The sequence below is a fragment of the Stigmatopora nigra genome, chromosome 3 (assembly GCF_051989575.1).
Source record: "Stigmatopora nigra isolate UIUO_SnigA chromosome 3, RoL_Snig_1.1, whole genome shotgun sequence".
NCBI lineage: Eukaryota > Metazoa > Chordata > Actinopteri > Syngnathiformes > Syngnathidae > Stigmatopora > Stigmatopora nigra.
Genome location: NC_135510.1, coordinates 8,750,842 through 8,771,229, shown reverse-complemented (window position 1 = coordinate 8,771,229; position 20,388 = coordinate 8,750,842). Strand labels below are relative to the sequence as shown.

The 20,388-nt window shown below is 39.3% G+C and overlaps 2 protein-coding genes across 4 annotated transcripts; one reads left to right on the top strand and one right to left on the bottom strand.

Annotated features, from left to right (window-relative positions):
• The first annotated feature begins 1,068 nt into the window (after positions 1–1,068).
• On the top strand, positions 1,069–14,992 carry LOC144194619 (histamine H2 receptor). Of its 3 annotated transcripts, XM_077713821.1 has the most exons (6): positions 1,069–1,562; positions 5,287–5,369; positions 9,609–9,798; positions 9,897–9,970; positions 11,776–12,896; positions 13,788–14,992. In XM_077713821.1, exons 5-6 carry the CDS (start codon positions 12,113–12,115, stop codon positions 14,081–14,083), a joined length of 1,080 nt encoding a protein of 359 aa, XP_077569947.1. In that variant the 5' UTR covers positions 1,069–1,562; positions 5,287–5,369; positions 9,609–9,798; positions 9,897–9,970; positions 11,776–12,112; the 3' UTR covers positions 14,084–14,992. The 3 variants fall into 3 exon arrangements, with proteins under 3 accessions (XP_077569947.1, XP_077569948.1, XP_077569949.1); XM_077713822.1 differs by lacking the exon at positions 9,897–9,970; XM_077713823.1 differs by lacking the exons at positions 9,609–9,798; positions 9,897–9,970.
• A 2,440-nt stretch (positions 14,993–17,432) lies between these two features.
• Positions 17,433–20,078, bottom strand: cyb5b (cytochrome b5 type B). The gene is made up of 5 exons (XM_077713824.1): positions 19,621–20,078; positions 18,896–19,024; positions 18,792–18,818; positions 18,674–18,702; positions 17,433–18,537 (listed from the first exon to the last, which is right to left on the bottom strand). Exons 1-5 carry the CDS (start codon positions 19,810–19,812, stop codon positions 18,456–18,458), a joined length of 459 nt encoding a protein of 152 aa, XP_077569950.1. The 5' UTR covers positions 19,813–20,078; the 3' UTR covers positions 17,433–18,455.
• Between the last annotated feature and the right edge of the window lie 310 nt (positions 20,079–20,388).

Below are 20,388 nucleotides of genomic sequence, written 5' to 3'. Positions count from 1 at the left end.
CTAATTCCAGGAGGTGCCAATGAATGAGAAGACCCCCTCGGCATTTGGTTGCTTGACTGTAACGAGTAAATGACAAATAGGAGGCGGAGAATGGAATATCTCAGCGCTAATTAGCTGTCTCCTCCTTCTCCAGAGGGAGCATCGCGCACCTTTGAAAGGCTTCCAATGAGCTCGACTGATCTCACTCACGAGATTCTTATCCCCCAATCTGTGCGAAGGCTCTCTTATGCACACAAAAACATACAAACACCAAGTGTACTACTTTTTACGAAGGAATTTACAACATGACAAACCCAATATTTTGTGCTCTTAGTTTTGTTCGTTTATTGACAATGAATGAGGCAATTGAAAGATCTTTATTTAAGTTAGGAACTAAATTGTGGTGTACCTCAAGGCTCAATTTTAAGTCCTGCTAACATTTGTTTAACTTGGATTTGAACTGGTTTATTAAGTCACATCTTTTAATTAGCAGAGTTATTGTTGTTTTGTAAAGCTGCTGCTCTTTTGTTGCGGTATTTTGTCTTGCTTGGTTTTTATCTACTTAGCAACTGCGAAATGCTGAGACTAAATAAGCACTTCAGTTTCCCTCCCTTGTGTCAGGCTTGCGCAAGGATAGACCGAGAGGTGGATGTGCCTGTCATCCAATTGCAGGTTCAGCAGCAGATGATGTTGGGTCTGAAGTTACAGATCCCCATACTTACCAACCGTGCACAAAGGAAAAACGAGGCATGAGACTGTTATATTTTAAAGCGACCGCCAGCTGGGAAAGGTCGGAGGCTCCGCGGAACATTCTCTCCTCCCAAGTCCCAAGTCGCGCTTTTATTAAGTTTCAGCATTGATGTCATGAAAAAGGTCACTGAGACATGTTAAAGACATCGATTATGATTATTGACAGGTTGTTTATTGTCATAGAGAATTTGTATGTCACGAATCATTGCACATAATCTTTCAATCCGTGTCACGGTTAAATGTCATAGGGACCTTCAATCCATATTACAATCATCAGTGTCACCAACATCATAGGTGTCACTAAGTGTCCCTGTTCGGCTGCAAATTTGTCACAAAGCCAATAGGGAATATGTATGTCCTTTGAAATGCACATGTTATTGTTTTACGCAACTTCACAAATGAGTCGATCAACACTAGGTGGGTCGATCAACACCAGGTGGGACTGATGATCATCAAGGACCTACCTAAGCCACCCAGAGCTTGACCATGTTGCTGGATTGTCGCTATCAGTTTAACTTCATTGGCTTCTCAGGTTACTTCTTGTTTTCCCCGTCTGATCTCAGACTTCTTGTTTTTGTCCTTGTATTCTCTTTCGAACATCTCTCGACCGCCACACCATGTGCACTGGCCGACCTGTCTGATCTACGCCTCTTGGACCTTTCGGCACGGGTTCTCCGAAAGACCTCAGGGCTCTAGATCTCCACGCCATGTTCATCGGCCTGCCTATGCTACTTCCTTTGTGCCTTCGCTCTGTCCAGGCACAAATTGCCACAATCTTGGCTGCCCTGGTGCCTGCTTCGGGGGGCCCTCCTCCCACGATCACAACATCCTGAGTGAGTATACATATAATGTGTTGTATGCGTGTATCTCTGTTTATTGTGTGAATGTATGTTTGCACCTGTCATGCGTGTTGTTGGAAGTGTGTTTCGTTTTGCTTGTTTGCTTTTATTGCCTTATGTGCAAGGTTTCAATGCAACAAAATTGCTATGGAAATGTCAATTTCCTGGGCATAGCCAAAATAGCTGTTGTCAGACATTTTTAAAATTTTAAAGATCTGTGCTTTTTTAGCTGATCTGTGCTTTTTTAGCAGATCTTTGCTTTTTTAGCAGATCTGAGAACAGATCATAAAGACTGTGTACCTATTTTCTTAACTAATATTTGCCTGTTTTGAATGTATATAGTTAACCTTAGAGAATTTAAGAATTTTTAATATATCACCCAAAAAACTTGAATGAGTTTGGCTCTGTTGAAAAGTCATTAATATGACACTTGAGACTTTGGACTGGCAAGCCATTAGGCAAGATGAAATATTTAGTTGACCAAAATTAATGTTGAAGTTTGCACGTAATTAGCTGCCATTGATAGCAGTAGACATCCAATCCATTTGAACCAAAACACGATGGCAGCAGCCTTTCCTGGTTCAAATAGCTTGGAAGTCTATTGCACTCAATGGAAATGTAATTTACAAACCGGCATATTTTGCGTGGCTTTGCTAAAAAAAAAACGTGAGAGCAAATAAAAATGGATAAAAAACTGAATTATGTCAATAAGAACAATTCTATTTTTGTTAAATTTAATACAGTGCCTTTCAACAGACTCATGCTTTTAGTAGTGACAAATGAAATACTGTGAGAGGCCGCAGATGAATGTTTTTTTCACATTTGAATGTTTGAGATTTTCAATGCCAGTCATGGGAGTCAGCTCTACAGTACAGAGGTCATAATGTGTGTGTGTGTGTGTGTGTGTGTGTGTGTGTGTGTGTGTGTGTGTGTGTGTGTGTGTGTGTGTGTGTGTGTGTGTGTGTGTGTGTGTGTGTGTGTGTGTGTGTGTGTGTGTGTGTGTGTGTGTGTGTGTGTGTGTGTGTGGGGGGGTGGGGGGGTGGGGGTTTGGTGACTATATGTGTGTGCATGTGTGTGTTCCGTCTTATCAGAAAATGACATCTGGCATAGACTAAAATGTGTATTATGGGATGCACAGCTCAAGATAGAGAGCAGTATGCATCGCCAGAGTTATTTAAAAAATGTTCTGTCTATTCTGAGAAACATTTTTTCCTCATGATAAACTGAAGATGAATTGAATAACATTGAATGCAACAGTTGGTCGCATTATGGCTGTGGAATCAATAATAATGAGTGTTTATTAAACATGAGCTGTGGAGATAACTCTCACAGTTTTAAAATATTTATTAGGTATCTTCATGCAAATTGACCCCCTGGCTCACAGACCTCCCTTTGCAAAGCGGTTGAAGTGTCCGTGACAGTTAAGTCATTTCCAGCCAGTGAGGGGTTAGGCGCACAATCCAATAACTCGTTATCAGTGAAAGAAGCCCAATGCAGTTTGACTAGGAAGGGTGGCAATGAATAGAAGTTTCCAGATTAAAATAAATAGACCCATACTGACCTTGTTGTTTTTTAATGTCTATGACAGCAATGGGGGTCAATGATATTTTGAGAGGCTGGCAGAGAATGGTCGCCCCTAGAAATGACTCTACAATGGCGACCAATGATTCAATTGGGTGAAAGCTGATGAATGCGTCAGTGACTTTGATCAATGCGTTAGAATCAAAGCCGTACGAGCTCATGTATCATCTACCATTCTCGGCTCGGTGAATGGTAGAAAGTGATGGACTTGTTTACGACCTCTGCTATCTCGTTGCATTCCTCCAAGATAAATGGTCTTAATTTTCTTGGGTGATTAGCCTTTAACAGCCCAAAGTTGCCTCTTAACCTGCACGCACGGATGCAACGGGTGTATTATCCACAATCAACTTTGGGAGCATTGTTCTCCCAGCCTCAAATTAACCCAGTTTTTATACCCGCATTTTGTTGCTCTGAACAATGATTGAAAACAGCTTTCCTAATTTAATTGCTTGTTAGAAAAGTTCAACTAAAACGTTTCCAAGGTGTCTGTTCAATTTGCATTTGAGAGCGTGTAAAGAGGAAGTCTATTAAAAAGTAGTCTTAGGCCTTAGGTCTGAACATTGGAGAATCTAAGAGAGGATTATTATGAGTTAATCAAGATTTGGATTATGGACTGTGGTCTACAAAGTGCTAACTGGAATGTCCCCCCTGTGGAACCAGATCTTTGTGATTTAAGTTTTTTTTCTTATTATTACCAAAAGAAAAAGTCACTTAACCTAAGACAGTGTTTCCAAACCACTGTGCAGTGAGCGAAATGTGATAAACATTAAATTATAGATTATATTATTACAAGATTCAAATTGTGAAACAGTAATTTTGTTGCTTGTTTTTCTCACGTGGAAGTTGTTTGGTTTCTACGCCATCAACTTTTGTCCACGTGTGTGAGCAAAACATAAGAGATATAAGTAATATTTGGAGAAAAGCCATGATATAATGTGTTTAGCTACATTGCATTACTCATTTTTTCAATCACTCGAACTGGAAGTTGTTCAGGGTCTGTAGACATCAAATTATGGTGAGATTAGGACACTGTGTGGAAAAAAAATGATTTTGGAATAATTTTTGGAGATTTTTGTGATTTCTGCTGATAAAACTTTGATGAGAATGACTATTGTTAAATTTAAAAAATTAAAGATTTTCAGATGTGGTGTCCCTTGAGATGTTTTCAACTCAATGTGCCGCAGCTCAAAAATAGGATTGGAAAACATTCCCCTATAAATTGTCAGAGTTTGCAATGAATGAATGAATGATCATGTTTCAGTGGTCCGCTTTGTCCAATCCACTTTGACTGGAAGGGCTAATTAATGCATTGGTCGTCTATCGCCGTCAATGAAAATAGCCATTACATGCTGTATCCCTTTTAACATTAACAGCCATTTTCACATTTCTACTCTTAACTGCTGTTCAAGTCCTAGAGGGAGACATGAGGTCGGAGTAGCTATTTTAATTAAATATTCATCTTGGAGCTTGAGGTGGAATATAATGTGCTTCGTGTCAACAAAAGAAGCCTTGCTGCAGCGTACTCTGCAAAATGATAATGTGCAATTATGGTCACTGCTTAAACGGCGCAGTGTGATTGATTACATCGAAGGTTTACTGTTGTCGCTCTTACACACACACACACACACACACACACACACACACACACACACACACACACACACACACACACACACACACACAAACAAGCAGTCCTGTTGGAAAATGAGTTTAATCCGTCCGTATCAGTTTTTCAACAGCTGTCAATGGCTGATACTGGGGCTCATTGTCACACTGTGGATGCAGTTTATTTGATCTGCTTCAAACACGCTTGTGAAGTTCATGATTAAACTAAAACTTTCAATCAATCTACAGGGTGGAGGAGCTGCGTGGGGTTTTGTTTGTTTCCGTCAGTCAATCACAGGGGCGCGTATAGTTTTACAGTTTTAGTTGTGGGTTTTATCTGTTATAGTCTGGTTCGTTGCTGATAGAAAAAGGGCAAAATTAGCTACTGATACTACACGAGACAAATTTGTGTCGGCTTTCTTTTTGTTTGCTTTGCTTTCAGTTCATTGGTGTGTTTATTGATTGAGTCCTTTACTTGATGACATGTTCAATGAGGCGTCACTCAATGCTGTTGATTTTTTTTTTCTCACAGGTTTCAATTCAGTTTGGATGAGAAACTGACTGGATAACTTGTATTTGCTATCGGAATTCGACACTTTCCTTGTCACCTGCCAGGTAAGTTGTCACTTTTGTAAGACTCACGAATGAATGGATGGATGGATGGATGGATGACCATTAAGCAAGGTATAAACACCATTTGTTTTTCCTGTGTTTCGTTTTGTTCATGTTTGTTTTGTGGATTCATCATAAATGAGCCGTTCAAAGAGTGTCCACAACCTTGCTGGACATCCAGAAATATGCAACAATGAGTTCACTTTTTAATAACCAACAAAAAACGATGCCCAAATGTTCAATTAGGTTAGAAATAAATCTAACATTGCGCCAACGTTGTATTTTCTTCGTAAATAGCAACGAAAACACAATGCACAAGCCTTAATTTCATTAAAAACATGCATGAATGACTAATGTCCTATTAAATATAAATCTCTTTTTCTATTTGGTATTCAATAGAGCAATCTCTGATGTAGTTTTTAATTTATTTTACCAGCAGCCTGTTGAAGGCCAACTAGAAGTGACATAACACAAACAAAGAACTGAATGTTCAACTAGAGGTCACAAAGTTTGGTCGAGTAAACACAAAAAGAACCTGATGTGAATAGTAATGGATACGTTTTTTTTTTTTACATGCTTTCCTTGTTCAAAGTCAACTTTGTAATATCCGACAGCCCAGCTTTAATCTTGTAAAGTCCTCTAAATGTTACTAGTTTTTTTTCCCCCTCTTTCTTTTCCTTTTTTTTTTTTTACAGTCCCACAATGATGTTTTGAGGCTAGGTGAAAAATCCAACCCTCAGATCGTGTCAAGCCGACTCCCTGCGGCACACAAACATCCACTGACACCCCACCTGCGTGTCTGACATTTACAAAAGTCTGACGCAGATATTGTGTGAAAAGATGGTGTCAAGATTATGCCAATTTCCAATCTTTTCGTGCCCGCCAAGACATGGAATATATGTAATGATTGACAAGCTAAATAAATGGAAAAGTTTACTGAAAACAAAAATGTATAGTATTAACCAACTCTCCTAGAATCCTCATTTTTCAATGCCACTGACAATTCATTTTATTTGGGGGCACTGATTTTGTTCATTTGACTCACAGCCAGTCCTCCCTGTTTAAATGAATTGGATTTTCTATCATTATCAATGGTGGATAATGAGTTAAGTCACACACATTTTTTGACTTGTATAGCTTATTTCTTCTTACAACTGGTTGCTATGTTTTGGGTTTTTTATTTAGATTAAAGTTGTAATTAAATAATGTTTGCAAGACAGAATTTAATACAGCTTCCTAATGAACCCATAAAAAATGAAAACAACAAGTTCAGTCATGTAAAAAGAAAAATGAGATAAAAATGACAGCTGTGTAGTTCACAACAACTTCCACAACGGACTCGTGTCTGTTTTTACTGATTTAAAAAGAAGAAAAAAAACACCCTCCTAAAAACTTGCAGTGTTTTGTATGGTTCCCTGACTTCCTAATTTTGCTATTTTGCTCCGTAACTTAGAGGATGCAGCTACATGCTGGGCGAACAGTGCACCATTATGATTGGTAAACAATAGGCTCAGATGAAGTTGGAATCCTGAGAGAATGTTCAGCAAGCACCTGCTCAGACAGATATAGATTAGGAAATGTGCAATAGGATGATGTCCAAAAGCTACAGTTTAAGCATTAGATTTCTGGGGGAAAAAACTTCAATTTAGTTACAGTATAAGAAAAAAATATGGGTTTGAATCTTGATTGAGTTGATGTAGTGTATTAAGAAGAAGAAAAAAAAGGATATTTGACCATTTGATTCGGTCAAGCTTTGGCATAACACAAGAGTGCCCCACTTTAATAACAGTGATGTTCCGATTCAATACTCCTTATTGTTATAGGCGCCCGATTCGGCTAGTTTTTGAGTTTCGGACAGTATAGAATTGTGTCAGAGGATGGGTTCCGCCAGTTTTGGCAGGTCCGTCGAGCTTTTTACATGCAGTAAATCAAATCAATTCGGAAATGTCTGCGGAGTGAGATGATTTTTCTATAGAAATTAATGATGGTCACTAAGGATTTTGTGAATACAACATTTCTTGAGGAGGTAGCAACAGGGATCATTTTCGCATTAAAAATATTCATGTAATGGTTACATTATTTTTGCATTATTTATTACTGGATGTAAAGTTCTGGAATCAGATCATTATCGGTAAAACATATCTTTAAAAAAATTCGGATCTAATTGGAAGTCAAAAGAATCTGTATGGCTATACATAATCATTAAAATTGTAGCATGCTGAAACATGTTGGATGCAACAATCATTTTCTCATTCATGTAACATATGGGTGAGTTGAAAGACGTTAAATAAATAAATTAAAAAACTGCTTTTCCTTTTAATCTTATCTAAAAGCTTGTGGTTTGGCAGTACAGTTCTGGCATATGCTCTTGCATAATTTAAAAAAAAGTAACTAACGCCAATGTCATTGGGATGGGAGAAGAATGCATGTTTGGTTCTGAATGAGTTATTCCAACACGGATTCTCATGTTTGACAAAAGGTGTGTACGAGGCTGCCCTCACTTCTTCCAGCATCGTCAATTATTCTAGTTAAGCCCTTTGTGGCCTCTTCCTGGACCTGGACGGACCCCACACAGTCTGTTGCGGAGGAGCGAGTCGATGCATTTCAATGGTACTGCCATACTGACTTGTCTATTTAATCAATGCATACTGCGCAAAAAGCGTTTTACTTTATCTTTTCTATTTCATACATATGTGGTGCATTGTGCCGGGGATTTAAGTTCATAAGTAAGTATTTTTGGTTACGATAAAATCCGCAATAGTTGACTTTGACCCCGTCATCCGGTTTGATAGAAAATGGTATTGTTATAAGAATACAAACAAATTGTCCTTATTGCGAGGCCAGTGGAAGGAAGATTTATATAATTCAGGTTTTTTCTCATCTGGGTTGTTACAGTGGAGTGTACACATCGTTGTTGTTGGTTTTTTTTTTGTAAAACAGCCACATAACAAGATGACCTTCTTAAATAATGTATGTTTCAATGACAGGAAACTGCCAATTTTCGCATCTTAATGCTGACCCGAATGGTTAGTTTAGCCATTAAACTTGTGTCTTTTGAAGAGGAGAGCTAGACCGCAGAGGATGTTGTTTTTTTGTGAATAGGGAGCCTTTGTATCACACAGATTTTCACACAGCAAATCATTTCGTGTCCCTGCGTGTTACTCAGCATCAAGAGTTTGACGCACACCAGCATGACGTCAACAGATAAACATTTCTCAGTGGCATCATTAGGAGCTGACAAAAGAAGACTGTAGCTGTGAAAGAGGAACAAACTCAAATGAGGCGAGGTCACCTGTTTTCTCGCAGGTTTTCGAGGGCTGAGCCTCTGTTGTTGTATTTCTTTCTTTGATGGTTTTGTTGGAAATTCAATTGTATTAACGATTTCAGGGACACAGTAGACAGCTATTCAAAAGGGGGTATTAAAGACATGGAAGACCTACACTGTATTTGCCAGACTGCAAGTTACCTTTATTGTTACTTGCGATTAAGTCTTAATGTTCTTATGCAAGATGGATTTTTGTCTCTCTGAATATTGGTATTTTTGGAGCCAAGCAGAGGCATTATGACAAGCATATTATATAACTGTCAATATGGGATGATCAAATTACCGAGGGTGTTTTTGTTTCCTTTTGTCAGCATTTCAAATCAACAGATTTCTATCTTTGGGTCAGGCAGTACTTAACAACGCAGCATGCGCCTTTTGCAAATCCAAAAGATGCACTTCTGAAACTGGACTGAACTAGAATCAATAAACTCCTACAGTGGTATCATACCTTGGGGATAGCATTTCTCGTTCTCCCGTACAAAGGGAAACTTTGCTGCGTTTTAGCCAAATCGTGGGCTTTGTGATTATGTCATTCTTTGGATTATGGATAATTTTAAATATCATTTTGACTCATTACATCTAGCTACTGATTATGTAGTGCAGAGGTGGTGAACACGCGGCTCACGAGCCGCATGCGGCTCCTGGCCAAAATGCACCCGCCTCTTTGCTTCTTATCATATTTTGTATATACTGCGACTTTTTGCCTTGTTTCTTTTATTTTTTCTTATTATCCTCTCTTAATATACACTCAAATTCATCCGGGTCCAATTATATTTAAAAAGTAATTTTGCAAAATTGGATGTATTATGCTGCATTTAACGTAAGGTGTTTGTTTTTTTTACTCTGTTTAAATGTGCTGCTCTTTTTGCCTCAATTATTTGCCACCCCTAAAGCAGTGTTTTTTTTTTTTTTGCCAGACTTGGACATGGTTGATGTGGGGTCGATTCCCACTCAGTGATTTCTGTAATTATGGGTGGATTTAGTTGTCTGTCCCTACAACTGACTGGCGACCATTTAAGGTTGAAGTCCGTCTTTTGCTCAAAGTCAGCTGGGATAGGCTGCAGCAACCCGAGATCCTGACAGGAATAAGTGATGTTAAAGTTGAAGGTAAACCCATACACCCTCCATTCAATTTTCTAAATTTATGTCCTATCCTCCATTCTCAAAGCTGTCTCCATCCATTTTTTACATAAATCTTGTTCAAGGTCACGAGGAAACTGCAGCTTATCCAAACTGACTGAAGTCAAATTGTGGACCGCACCTTGCCAATCAATTACAGGTCACAACAAGGCAACCATTCACACTCATTTTCTATAAAGTTGGAATTGATGTCAGTTGAGGTTACAAAAGTCAGCTCATTCTTAGATTTAGTAAGGTTTCTGACCAAGCGAATATCAGTTTTCATGTTATTTTTTTTAACCTATTTTAGTATTTTTGCCATATAAAAACACCACAGAATGGTCTTACAAGGTAAGTGAAAATTGGTGTAAAGACAAAAGACGAAGAAGAAATGTTTTGTCTGAGTTGGAAGAGACCAGTTATCAGTGAGACAACATGTCAGCCCTTAATCAATCGGCAATCAAAACTTTGCTGCTTCTAAACATCACCTATCAAGTCCCGCAGTCCAAATTAGGTAGCGATACTACCCACACAAACGCTTGCTTGCTTACAATTGCTCACACACACACACACACACACACACACACACACACACACACACACACACACACACACACACACACACACACACACACACACACACACACACACACACACACACACACACACACACACACACACACACACACACACACACACACACACACACACACACACACACACACACACACACACACACACACACACACACACTCACTCACATGCACACATACACACACATGCAGACATATCAAATCAATGGCTACCTTCCTCCACAGCGGGAAAATGCACACAGTGGGTGGCCAGTGGAGGAGTCCACCCACTGACAGGATATTCAATTGCAAACATGAACAAATACATCAGCAGTCTCTCTGTATTGTGTCCGCGGTGGACTAAGAGCGACTATATTTACACATACAACACCCACACATGTGTTGTCAACACAAAAACACACACGATGACTTTCTCTGCTCATTGAAAAAAAAAAAACAGGAAAAAAAACCCAAAAACAAAGGATGGATTTATGAATGGTCACATGCTGAATTTGGTTAATTGCTTAGTTGCTAAGCGACCAAAAGGAAGTAGCTTGGTGCCCATTGTTTACATAAACATTCTTGCCATATGTTTTCCCAAGATCATTTTTTTATTTTAACGTAGGAAACAGTCCTTTGGATGTTTATGCAGCACGTGTACTGATGTGCACATAGTATACTACTATTTGTTGAACGATAAGGAAAGATGTGACATTTACAGATGGGTACACAAAAATTGCTTTTTATAAGCCAGTAGGAATACATACTAAATTGCAGCACTAAATCATTGATGGTTACAAAGCCTTTCATAATGCGGGAGAAAAGAATCCGGTAGAAGATTTGAGATGAGAATATTAATCCCACGGCAAGAATGCAATACCCCAACTGTCTAGCATTTTTTTTAAACATAATGTATACAGCCTGTGTTGGGTTTAATGCGTTAAACTCATTCACTAACATGGACAGTGGTACAGGTAAAATGACATATACATGTACAGTAATCCCTCAATTATCACAAATTCACTACTTTGTGATTTTTCTGCTGATAAATTATTTTAAAAACATTGTTTTTTTTTTAGTTCATTAAAATGTGAAAATCCACGCAGAAACTTGCAAGCGGAAGTCGGTTTTGCTACTAGAATAATATAGGGAGTTTAAATGGATTGGTCGTCTATAGCTATCAATAGTTCAGGGGAAAAGATTAGTTATATTGCACCGGATGTCATCCACTGTGGGTTTTATTCCCATAAAAAGCTATAGGAAATTGTGTGACAGTGTTCATGGAATCCCCTGCACACATCATCTTTAATCACCTGACTGTCAAAAATTGTAAAACAAATTGGTTGGTTAGGGAATAACATTCTTGCTCTTGTTGTGTTGTTCTTCCGCTTAGGAGGTGAGCAGCTGGAACCATTCACAGTGGCATCATTTACAATGAAAATAAATCGACAACAAATACCAGGATTTTTTCACATGAGCTATTTTTATTGCAAAACTATATAGTGTTTAAGTTTTTGAAGACAGATCAATAGAAAACAACTGAGAAAATGTGATTTCTCACGTTTCCCCCCTCGGCCTACTGGCTGCACTAATTGCCTCAGGTGTGCAGCATAACCACGAACTTCCGCACACACACGCACGCACGCCGGCTCTCCTGAACGCAAACATTTTTCAAAACAAAAAAAACATGTTCCATTGAAGGGGTAAAAAACAACAACAACAACAACAACATGAACGAGTCCCTAAACCTCTCCAGTTCGGACTTCGACCCCCAAACATCGACGTATCTGCACAACCGCTCCGTCAAGGTGAGCGTCATTATCCTCCTGGGGGTGATGATTACTTTGGGCAACATGGCGGTTCTCCTGGTGATCACATCGTCCGTGGCCGGCTGGTCGAGGAGCTCCCGATACTTCCTGCTCTCGTTGACGGCCGCCGACTCCGCCTTCGGGATGCTGGTCATGCCCTTGAACCTCCTGGTGAGTCTCCTCAAGGACTACACGGCCGGGCCCGACCAGCTATGTCACCTGGTGGCCTTCTGCAACGCTACCGTGTGCTCCACGTGCATGTACACGCTGGCCGCCATCAGCCTGGAGCGCTACGTGGCGGTGCTCTTCCCCCTCAAGTACTCGTCCATGATGACCAGGAGACGGACGCTGCTCCTAATCGCCTTCTCCTGGGGCTTCCCCCCTTGCCTCCTGGCGCCCATTATCTTCCCGGACGGCATCATCAAGGTGCACTTCTCCACCGCATCGCTGGTGTGCAACCCGTCCTACTCCAGCAACATGGGCTACTCGTTGAGCTTGGCCGGGCTCATCTTCTTCCCGTGCTCCGCGGTCATGACCTACGCCAACCTGCGACTGTGGTGCGCCGCCCGGAGACAGAGCCGCAAACTGCGGCAGTTGGAGCGTGCGCACCGGAGGAGACACGATGTGGCCTCCAGGGTGCTGGTGCCGGTCATGACGGCTTACTTCGCTTGCTGGACGCCGTGCATAGCAGTCATGATCTACAACGGTAAGCAAGTTTTTGTTGAAAATCTCTAAAAACAAAAAAAGTTATTGTTGAAGTTTTGAAAGCACAGTTGTTGGTTACATTTATATCTGTCCTACAAAAAGCAAACCATGTACCTTTTAAAATAAATTCAAAGTAAATGAAATTATAATGATTCATAATCTGATAGTAAAAAATTAGAGATCGACCGTTAACGATTATTAGAAGTCAGAGGAGGCCGATAACCAATATTCATTTCCAGTGAGTGTAAAAATCATTGTAAAAAACAGAATAACGCAAATACTGAACTTCATTGAACTTTATGAACTCACGCAAAGAGAACATATTTTTGCCCTAAAATATACATTTTCAATATAACTAATACATTTTCTTTGGCTTAGCATTCTCGCTAGAAAATGGAGGGGAGTGGGCTCATTCTCCACTCAGGTTGGAGGGAGGGCAGCTGACAAGTGTCTCATTACCAGCAAAGGGTGCCGAATTGAAGCGTAGTTGTCATGTTTCCGACTTCACGAGCAGCTGCGACAGGTTGTTTATGTTAGCCGTCGTTCTCAGCAACACAAGAATATCCCGATGAGCCCGATGATTGTTAAGAGTCAGATATGCGTTTTCAGAAAAGGTGTAAATATTGCGCTGGGAACATTGTGCTGTCACGGTACAGTTTAAAAATCTTTTCTTTTTTTTAAAAATCAAGGGGTCCCTATTGAACATGTGTATACCCAAAATTAGGAATATCTTTCACATAATTACTTTTTTTGAAGCCCTTATCATTATATCAAAATCTTGCAATTACATATATCTAATCATCAATTCAAACGTTGTATAGAGAGTTCTTGCAAGCACAGGCGTCTGAAATGACGGTTCTGACATTCCTGCCTACTGTTGTTTTGCACCCAGCACTCTCGGGCAACTTTGTGCCAGAGTGGATGGAATTTGTGGTGGTTTGGCTGCCGACATCCAACGGTTTCCTCAACTGCATCTTCTACTTCTGGATCAACAAAAGCTTCCGTCAAAAATTCCACCTTACCATGCACACTCTAGCCCAGACCGCCTGCCCGACACTAGTGGAATATCTGGGAGTCTGCCAACCTTTGAAGGTTTCCTTCGACTCTGCCTTTCTAAACAACAACACGGGTGTCCATGAACGTTCTTCGAGCGTGTCCTCCACCTGTACGCTAATGACCTTAACCTAACAGCTCTTTCCACATACTGCTCGTATAGGAGAGGACTTGTGTTTTTAGACGACTGAGGCTATTGACTGCCTAATGCCTTCAAAGGGAACTTGAGTTGCAAATGGTTTCGTGCTCGCTCGCATTCGGCTATGATGACACGTGTACTAAGTCATTGCAGATAACACTGTAGAATTTAATCTGATTTGTTTTATTCCCTTTAATGAACATGCAGTCTCGGGACTGTGTTTTGTTTATAACTCCTGTGGATTTTGTTGCTTTTTGTATGTTTGTTGTTTTTTTTTTTTTTTTACCCCAACCGGTCCCGTCCACAGTGTCTCAAGGATTGAATGCACCGTCAATGAACACCTCTTAAAGCCACCTTTTAGTAGTTTTAGATAAATCCTCGAGCCAAGCCTGCCCACCGAATCCGCCAACAGTCTTTATTAAACCGTGCTACGAAATTAGCATTTTAATATTGCGTCTACGTCAATTCGGCCGACATATTTGGATGCGTGCAAACGCTCGATGTCGACATCTAACAGCTGGCAGAAGTTAACCTTTAAGTCACGGCGTTTGAGGGTACGCAAGGAGAAAAGTAATTAAGCTGCAACGCTGTAAAAAGGTCACCATGGTTGTGCTGCCAAAAGATAACTTGGGTAACTTCTGAGGTTGTTTGTTTTGATGTAAAGATCCTCATCTGTCCATCCATCCATCGTCGCCGCCGAGGGGCCTCTTCTGAGTGACGCCCGGCGTCAATCTTGCTCAGAATGAAAAGCTATCTTACAGCCGTATAACATGTTATGTACTCCAAAAATGTGCCACGTTAGAAGATTTTGTTTAAATTATTTTTGTAAAATAATGATTTGAGGTTTTTGATAATAAATGGGTTTATAAATTACGAGTAAGAAATAAAGCACTATGCCTTTTGAACTCCGTGAGTTGCTTTGTTGTCAGAAATACTGCAAACGTGTGCAGTATGGCTGATTGATACCATGCCGGCAAGGAAAAAAAAAATCATCACGGCAAATTTATGAAGAAAAATTCTGGCTTTATTCCAACATTAAATTGTTTCTTTCTTGGCCCAATGTTTTATGGAAATCAGCAAAGTAGTTTCAGCACTATCTTGCGCCGCGCAACATAATAAAAGGCATATAAACAACCCCCTCCTTCCTTCCCTCACTCATCCACCATTTTTGTTAACAATTTGGCCTTGGCAGAATTTGGAGCTGTCAGAGTGAATTTTATTAATTGATTTTATTGCGCAAGCAGAAAGCAAAGAAGACCTCTAAGTGTTTTGACTTCACAAAGATAAATTCATTACATTTCTTATACGTTCTGAGAGTGCAGTAAAAGATTCCTGTAGGCTTTACACTCTTAATAATCTGAGAACAATATGTTACTCTTAAATGAATTCTCATCAAAGGAGATATTACAAAGCCAGTGAGGCTTTGATATGGCTTGAAACCACTTCACTTATATAGCTTGTCTTCATGTCTATCACTGAAATATGAAGTCTGCTCCTGTCCCACATTTACAGCATATCTTCAGCAATTGTTTTTAAAGGGAACGTGCCAGAGACTTGACTAGCTTGTGTATAAATTTTAATATTTGTAAACCATTTAAATGATAAATCTCTGTAGATAGTTGTGGTTCGAATTTGATGTCAGTACAGCTTTTGAGTAGAAGACGTGATATTGATGATGCTACTGTGGAAACCGTGCGTGTCAACGTATAGGTGGTAGATGAGGGTATATTATTGCACTAATGCTAAATTAAATTGATGTTGATCAGTATGTAGGCTCCCATTGACAATAAAAGATGTAATGGTGTTAAATACATAGGTGGTGGTCAAATTTTGGCCCTAGTTGAACGTTTGTTGGATGTCTAGCGTTGTCAAACGCACTAAGTAAGTTCACTTTTTGGTTGAAAAATAAAGGTTTCTGGCCCATTAATGTGGCCCACCAACCAAACTGAGTTTGACATCTTTGAACTACAGTCATTGTGAAGGTAACTTAGTAGGAAAGCATGTCAATCTTCCTGAATGACCTCTAACCTTCTTTGCAGGGAGAAGTGTCTAATTTTATTGAAGCTTTTAGGCAGTTGTTGACGCTTTTATAACACTTCTGGCAAATGTTTCCACGGCCAGAAAATGTGCTGCACGCACTTGACGTGGCTATGTCCTGAACGACAAGGTCCCCGAGTGCAAATGTGAAATATCATCATAACATTGCTTTGTGCAGAAACCTAATCATAGTGAGCATATATCCTGTAAAATTAACCTTTTCAGGTATCATGAATTATTTTTAGCCGTCTTGTGGCGTCACTAAGTGTTTTTCCAGTTGTTTGCTGCGACCAGTCTCCCAGGACTGATGTGCATTAGCAGCCTTTCCTCTTGGTGGAGTAATTGACAGGCACTGATGCTTAGATGAGAGCTTCTTACTCTCCCACAGGTGCTTTCTGTCAGTGGGGCATCATTCCGGATGGCCATCCCTGTTCACGTGGATGCAATTAGAGAGTACAAAAGTGACAATTTATTATTTTATATCAGAACTTTATTTCATCTTGTATTTGGGAAATTTCCTTGGTTGCAGTAGCAAGACAGACACACGCGACATTGTAGACCTAGTTAAAAGACTGGAGCCACACAGGAAGTCCACAAGATTTTATGCATGTTTTTTTTCTTTCTTACTGATGTCTTTAGAACGACATATTGAGCTACTACTGACCCCTTGTGTTCAGAATGAGAAGGGCAGACAACCACTTTAATTTATGTAACCTAGTCATCTTGTATTCGATTGATTACTGCATACAAAGTGAGTGAAAAGCTGAAAACAGTCAGAAAAAAATCTGTAAAACGCAATAGATAGGTTGCATATAATTGATAATAGTGGAAGTGTATAGGCACCGTGAAACCAATCCCATCAGACTTTTGGCTTTAACTGTAACAGACTGTTAGCCATCATCATTCAAGGGGGGCACTGACCTTTCAAATAGTTTTCCGGATGACTGGACTGGACAAAGACTCCTGACATTATGTTCAAAATGAAAAAAGGAGGGGCAAATTCTGTATTCAAGGTGTACCAACATTCTCCAAAACATATAATTTAAATTAAACTAGGGTTGTGCATTTTCTTTGCCCAAGCAACCAAATGTTTCTTTTCTTTAGAGTAAATACTTCTCTGTGTGTAGAACACTAACTTATTTCAAGATGAGGCTTAGCTGTGTAATTATTATCTACTGTGCTGTGAACAATGGTTACAATAGAAATAGAATCCATTTGGAATGGCAGTGCTGACAGCGTCTAATGGTAAATGCATTGGACTTCTGTGATTGTCAGTGGCAAAATCTTCATCGAAGGAAACAATACAGATTGTTTTCATAATTTATTTGAATCAGGTTATTAATGACATGAGATGGCAGATAAAATATGAGCTATAAGCATAGGAAATGTAGACAGCCGTGAGTGTTGTACTTCGACTTGACGGTACAATTCGTAGCCCAGATTCAGAGACTAGAAAGGCAGTTATTTGATATCCAATTGCACAGGTACAATGTTATATCAGTGGAATTATTAAAAATATAACAAAGAAAGGAAAACAGCAACATCAAATTGAATGGATAGTCTTTTGATAGATGAATTCCATATTAGGTTTACACTTGTGTTGTACATATCCAAGGTTTGCACTGCATCATTCAGTCTGCAGTTTTGCGTCATTCATTAAAAAAAAAAAAAAAAAAACTTCAAGGACGGGTTAATATGGCTTCATTTAAAAAAAACAACGAGCTCATAACCTCCATTCTGCTATCTTGTTGAAATTATAATATGTAATGTATAGATACTTTTTCCATAAAATGTAGACAATGGTAAAACAACTCCAACATATTAAATTTAACCTTAAATTATTCCTGTTTGACATTTTGGTTCAATATTTTTAAAGGAATGAGAATAACAAATGTACTGTAATTCCAATGATTAATTGTGCATAATGTAAGACTAATGAATGCATTGAAGTCTGATGTTAATCTCCCCATTTAATTTGCAACTAAGAAAGTACTTTCAGTCGTAATATAATTCTGATCAGTTAAAAAAACGAACTTAATCTGTGTTAAGTGTTCTTATTCTTTCTTTCCAACCAGACAAATAAAGCACGACAGCATACATATATGCATAGTTAAACAACAATTACAACAGGCATAAAGAATCTTGGGGCAATGAGTTCCATATTGTCTAGTACTGGGCTTGGTGAATGTCGACTTGATGGGGACAAGCTAAAGGTGCCCTCCTTTTCTTGATATCAACAACACAGGTGGTTCGAGGGGGTAACCTGTGATGTATTTTGACATTTCAAAAGGCCTCCATATGAAAAGAATGAGAAAAGAGTGCAGTCGAGACTTAAGAGGAGCTGTAGAAGCGATATAAGACTCCAATGATGGTCGCAGCAATGGCTGGTATCACCCAAGTGGTCCACGAGTTGCTAAGGCAGGAGTATAGAATATACCTTGTTAAATATTCAAAAGTCATCTATGGTGAGGATGACATAATACATCAACAAATAACACTGTGACTCGATGATGTAAAATGTAAAAGCAATCTGCATTTTGATGACTGACCTGGACTCTAATGAAGTAACTTCTATATCCTGCAGCAGCAAAAACAAAATAAAAAGACATTAGAAAGTGCTGTAAGGTTTAAAACTCCAAAATTCAACCCCAAGACTTTTGCTCTTACTTTTGGCTTTTCCTTTTTTCTGTCATCCTGCAAAGACAATTGGCACATTTAAACTAGCAGCATGATTATAAATGATGTCAAAGCCATTAGTAGTTGTAGTTCACCATATGAAGCTCGCCGATGTAGTACTGCTGCAGCATCTCTCGGGCATCTGTAGAGTGACCGACGTCTTCAAAGCTCTCTGTTGCATCCGAACCAGCCTGCTCCAGCAACACCTCCTCACCTCCGGGATGCTAAAACAAACACGAGCATTTACAAAACAGGACTGCAATTCGTGTTAAACAGAAAGATTGGCCTTGTGTTTACATTAAGTCGATGAAATTAGCAGCCTCTTAGGAATTCATTTCTCAAAAGAAGCTAACAGCACAGTTTACACTACATACATTTGATTTAGATTAGGTGGATGTAATGTAAATGAATGCGATTGTGTATGTTTTAACTCATTAAAACATATTGCATTTGTTTGCTTTAAAAAACATGACTGAGTATTTTATGGATTTGTGATATGGGATACAATACTGTATACAACGTATATTTGATCATTTTCAAATCAATAAACAAACGTTTGTGCAAACGACTGTTGAATAATCCAGGATCAAAGGTACTCCGATTATATTCACGGCTGTAAATTGCACTTTTACCTGCAAAAAATGACCGAGAGTAACCTTGTTTGGGCATATATGGCGCATGCGCAATCGAAATAACCAATAGGGAAGGACGATATTGTATGACGCGTCGACTCTTACACAAATTTCAAGGAAATAGCCATTGCCAAAAATTGGGAGATTGACAGCAAACATTTAATCACAATTAATTAAAAGCAACTTACCTCTTCGAGGAAACTCGTGACATCATATAGTTTGTCGTGAATGATGAGCCATGTGTCGTTGCTCTTGTTATGGAGTTGCACATCTTCTAACGTGTAGTACTTGACACCATCTTCGGGGCTTTTGTCATTTTCTTCACCATTTGCGGGTCTGTCATCTTCGTTAATCGGGTTGCCGGCTTTTTCCTCACCCATTTTAACTTCTCAAAGAAATACTCGTCGATTTAGGCCTATGTAAACCGGTGGGTGATTCAAAGCCACGAGTTTGGCTCAAAAGGCCCACCCAATGCGCTAAGTATTAAACGCGATAAAGGTTATAAAGAGGAGAACAACGTAAACTTTAGCACACGAAGAAATACTGCAAACTAAAATCACCCCGGCCTTGACGCCCCTCTACATCGCCAGATAAGAGATAAGACCAATGACATGCGTTCTATTTGGCAACCATTTGCCAATCAACTCAAGGCTTTTCGAGCAAGGGCGAATCATATCCAACCACTTGATGATCACATGGCTCAAAATGTCAAAATTGCGCAGCGTTTACGCATAAACATCTAGATTTTAGACTGTGTATATCTGTATCATAGTTCACATCTGAATCGTACTATTGCAAAAAAGTACTGTGTTAAATACTATGTGTAACGAGGTTGAATAATTTCGTTAGGGAGGAAAAGACAATAATGACATTTGTTGTTATATACCCTAAAATTCTTGTTGTGATTGAAATTGTGTTAGTGTACGTGTTTATATTATAATACATTTGAAAATTGA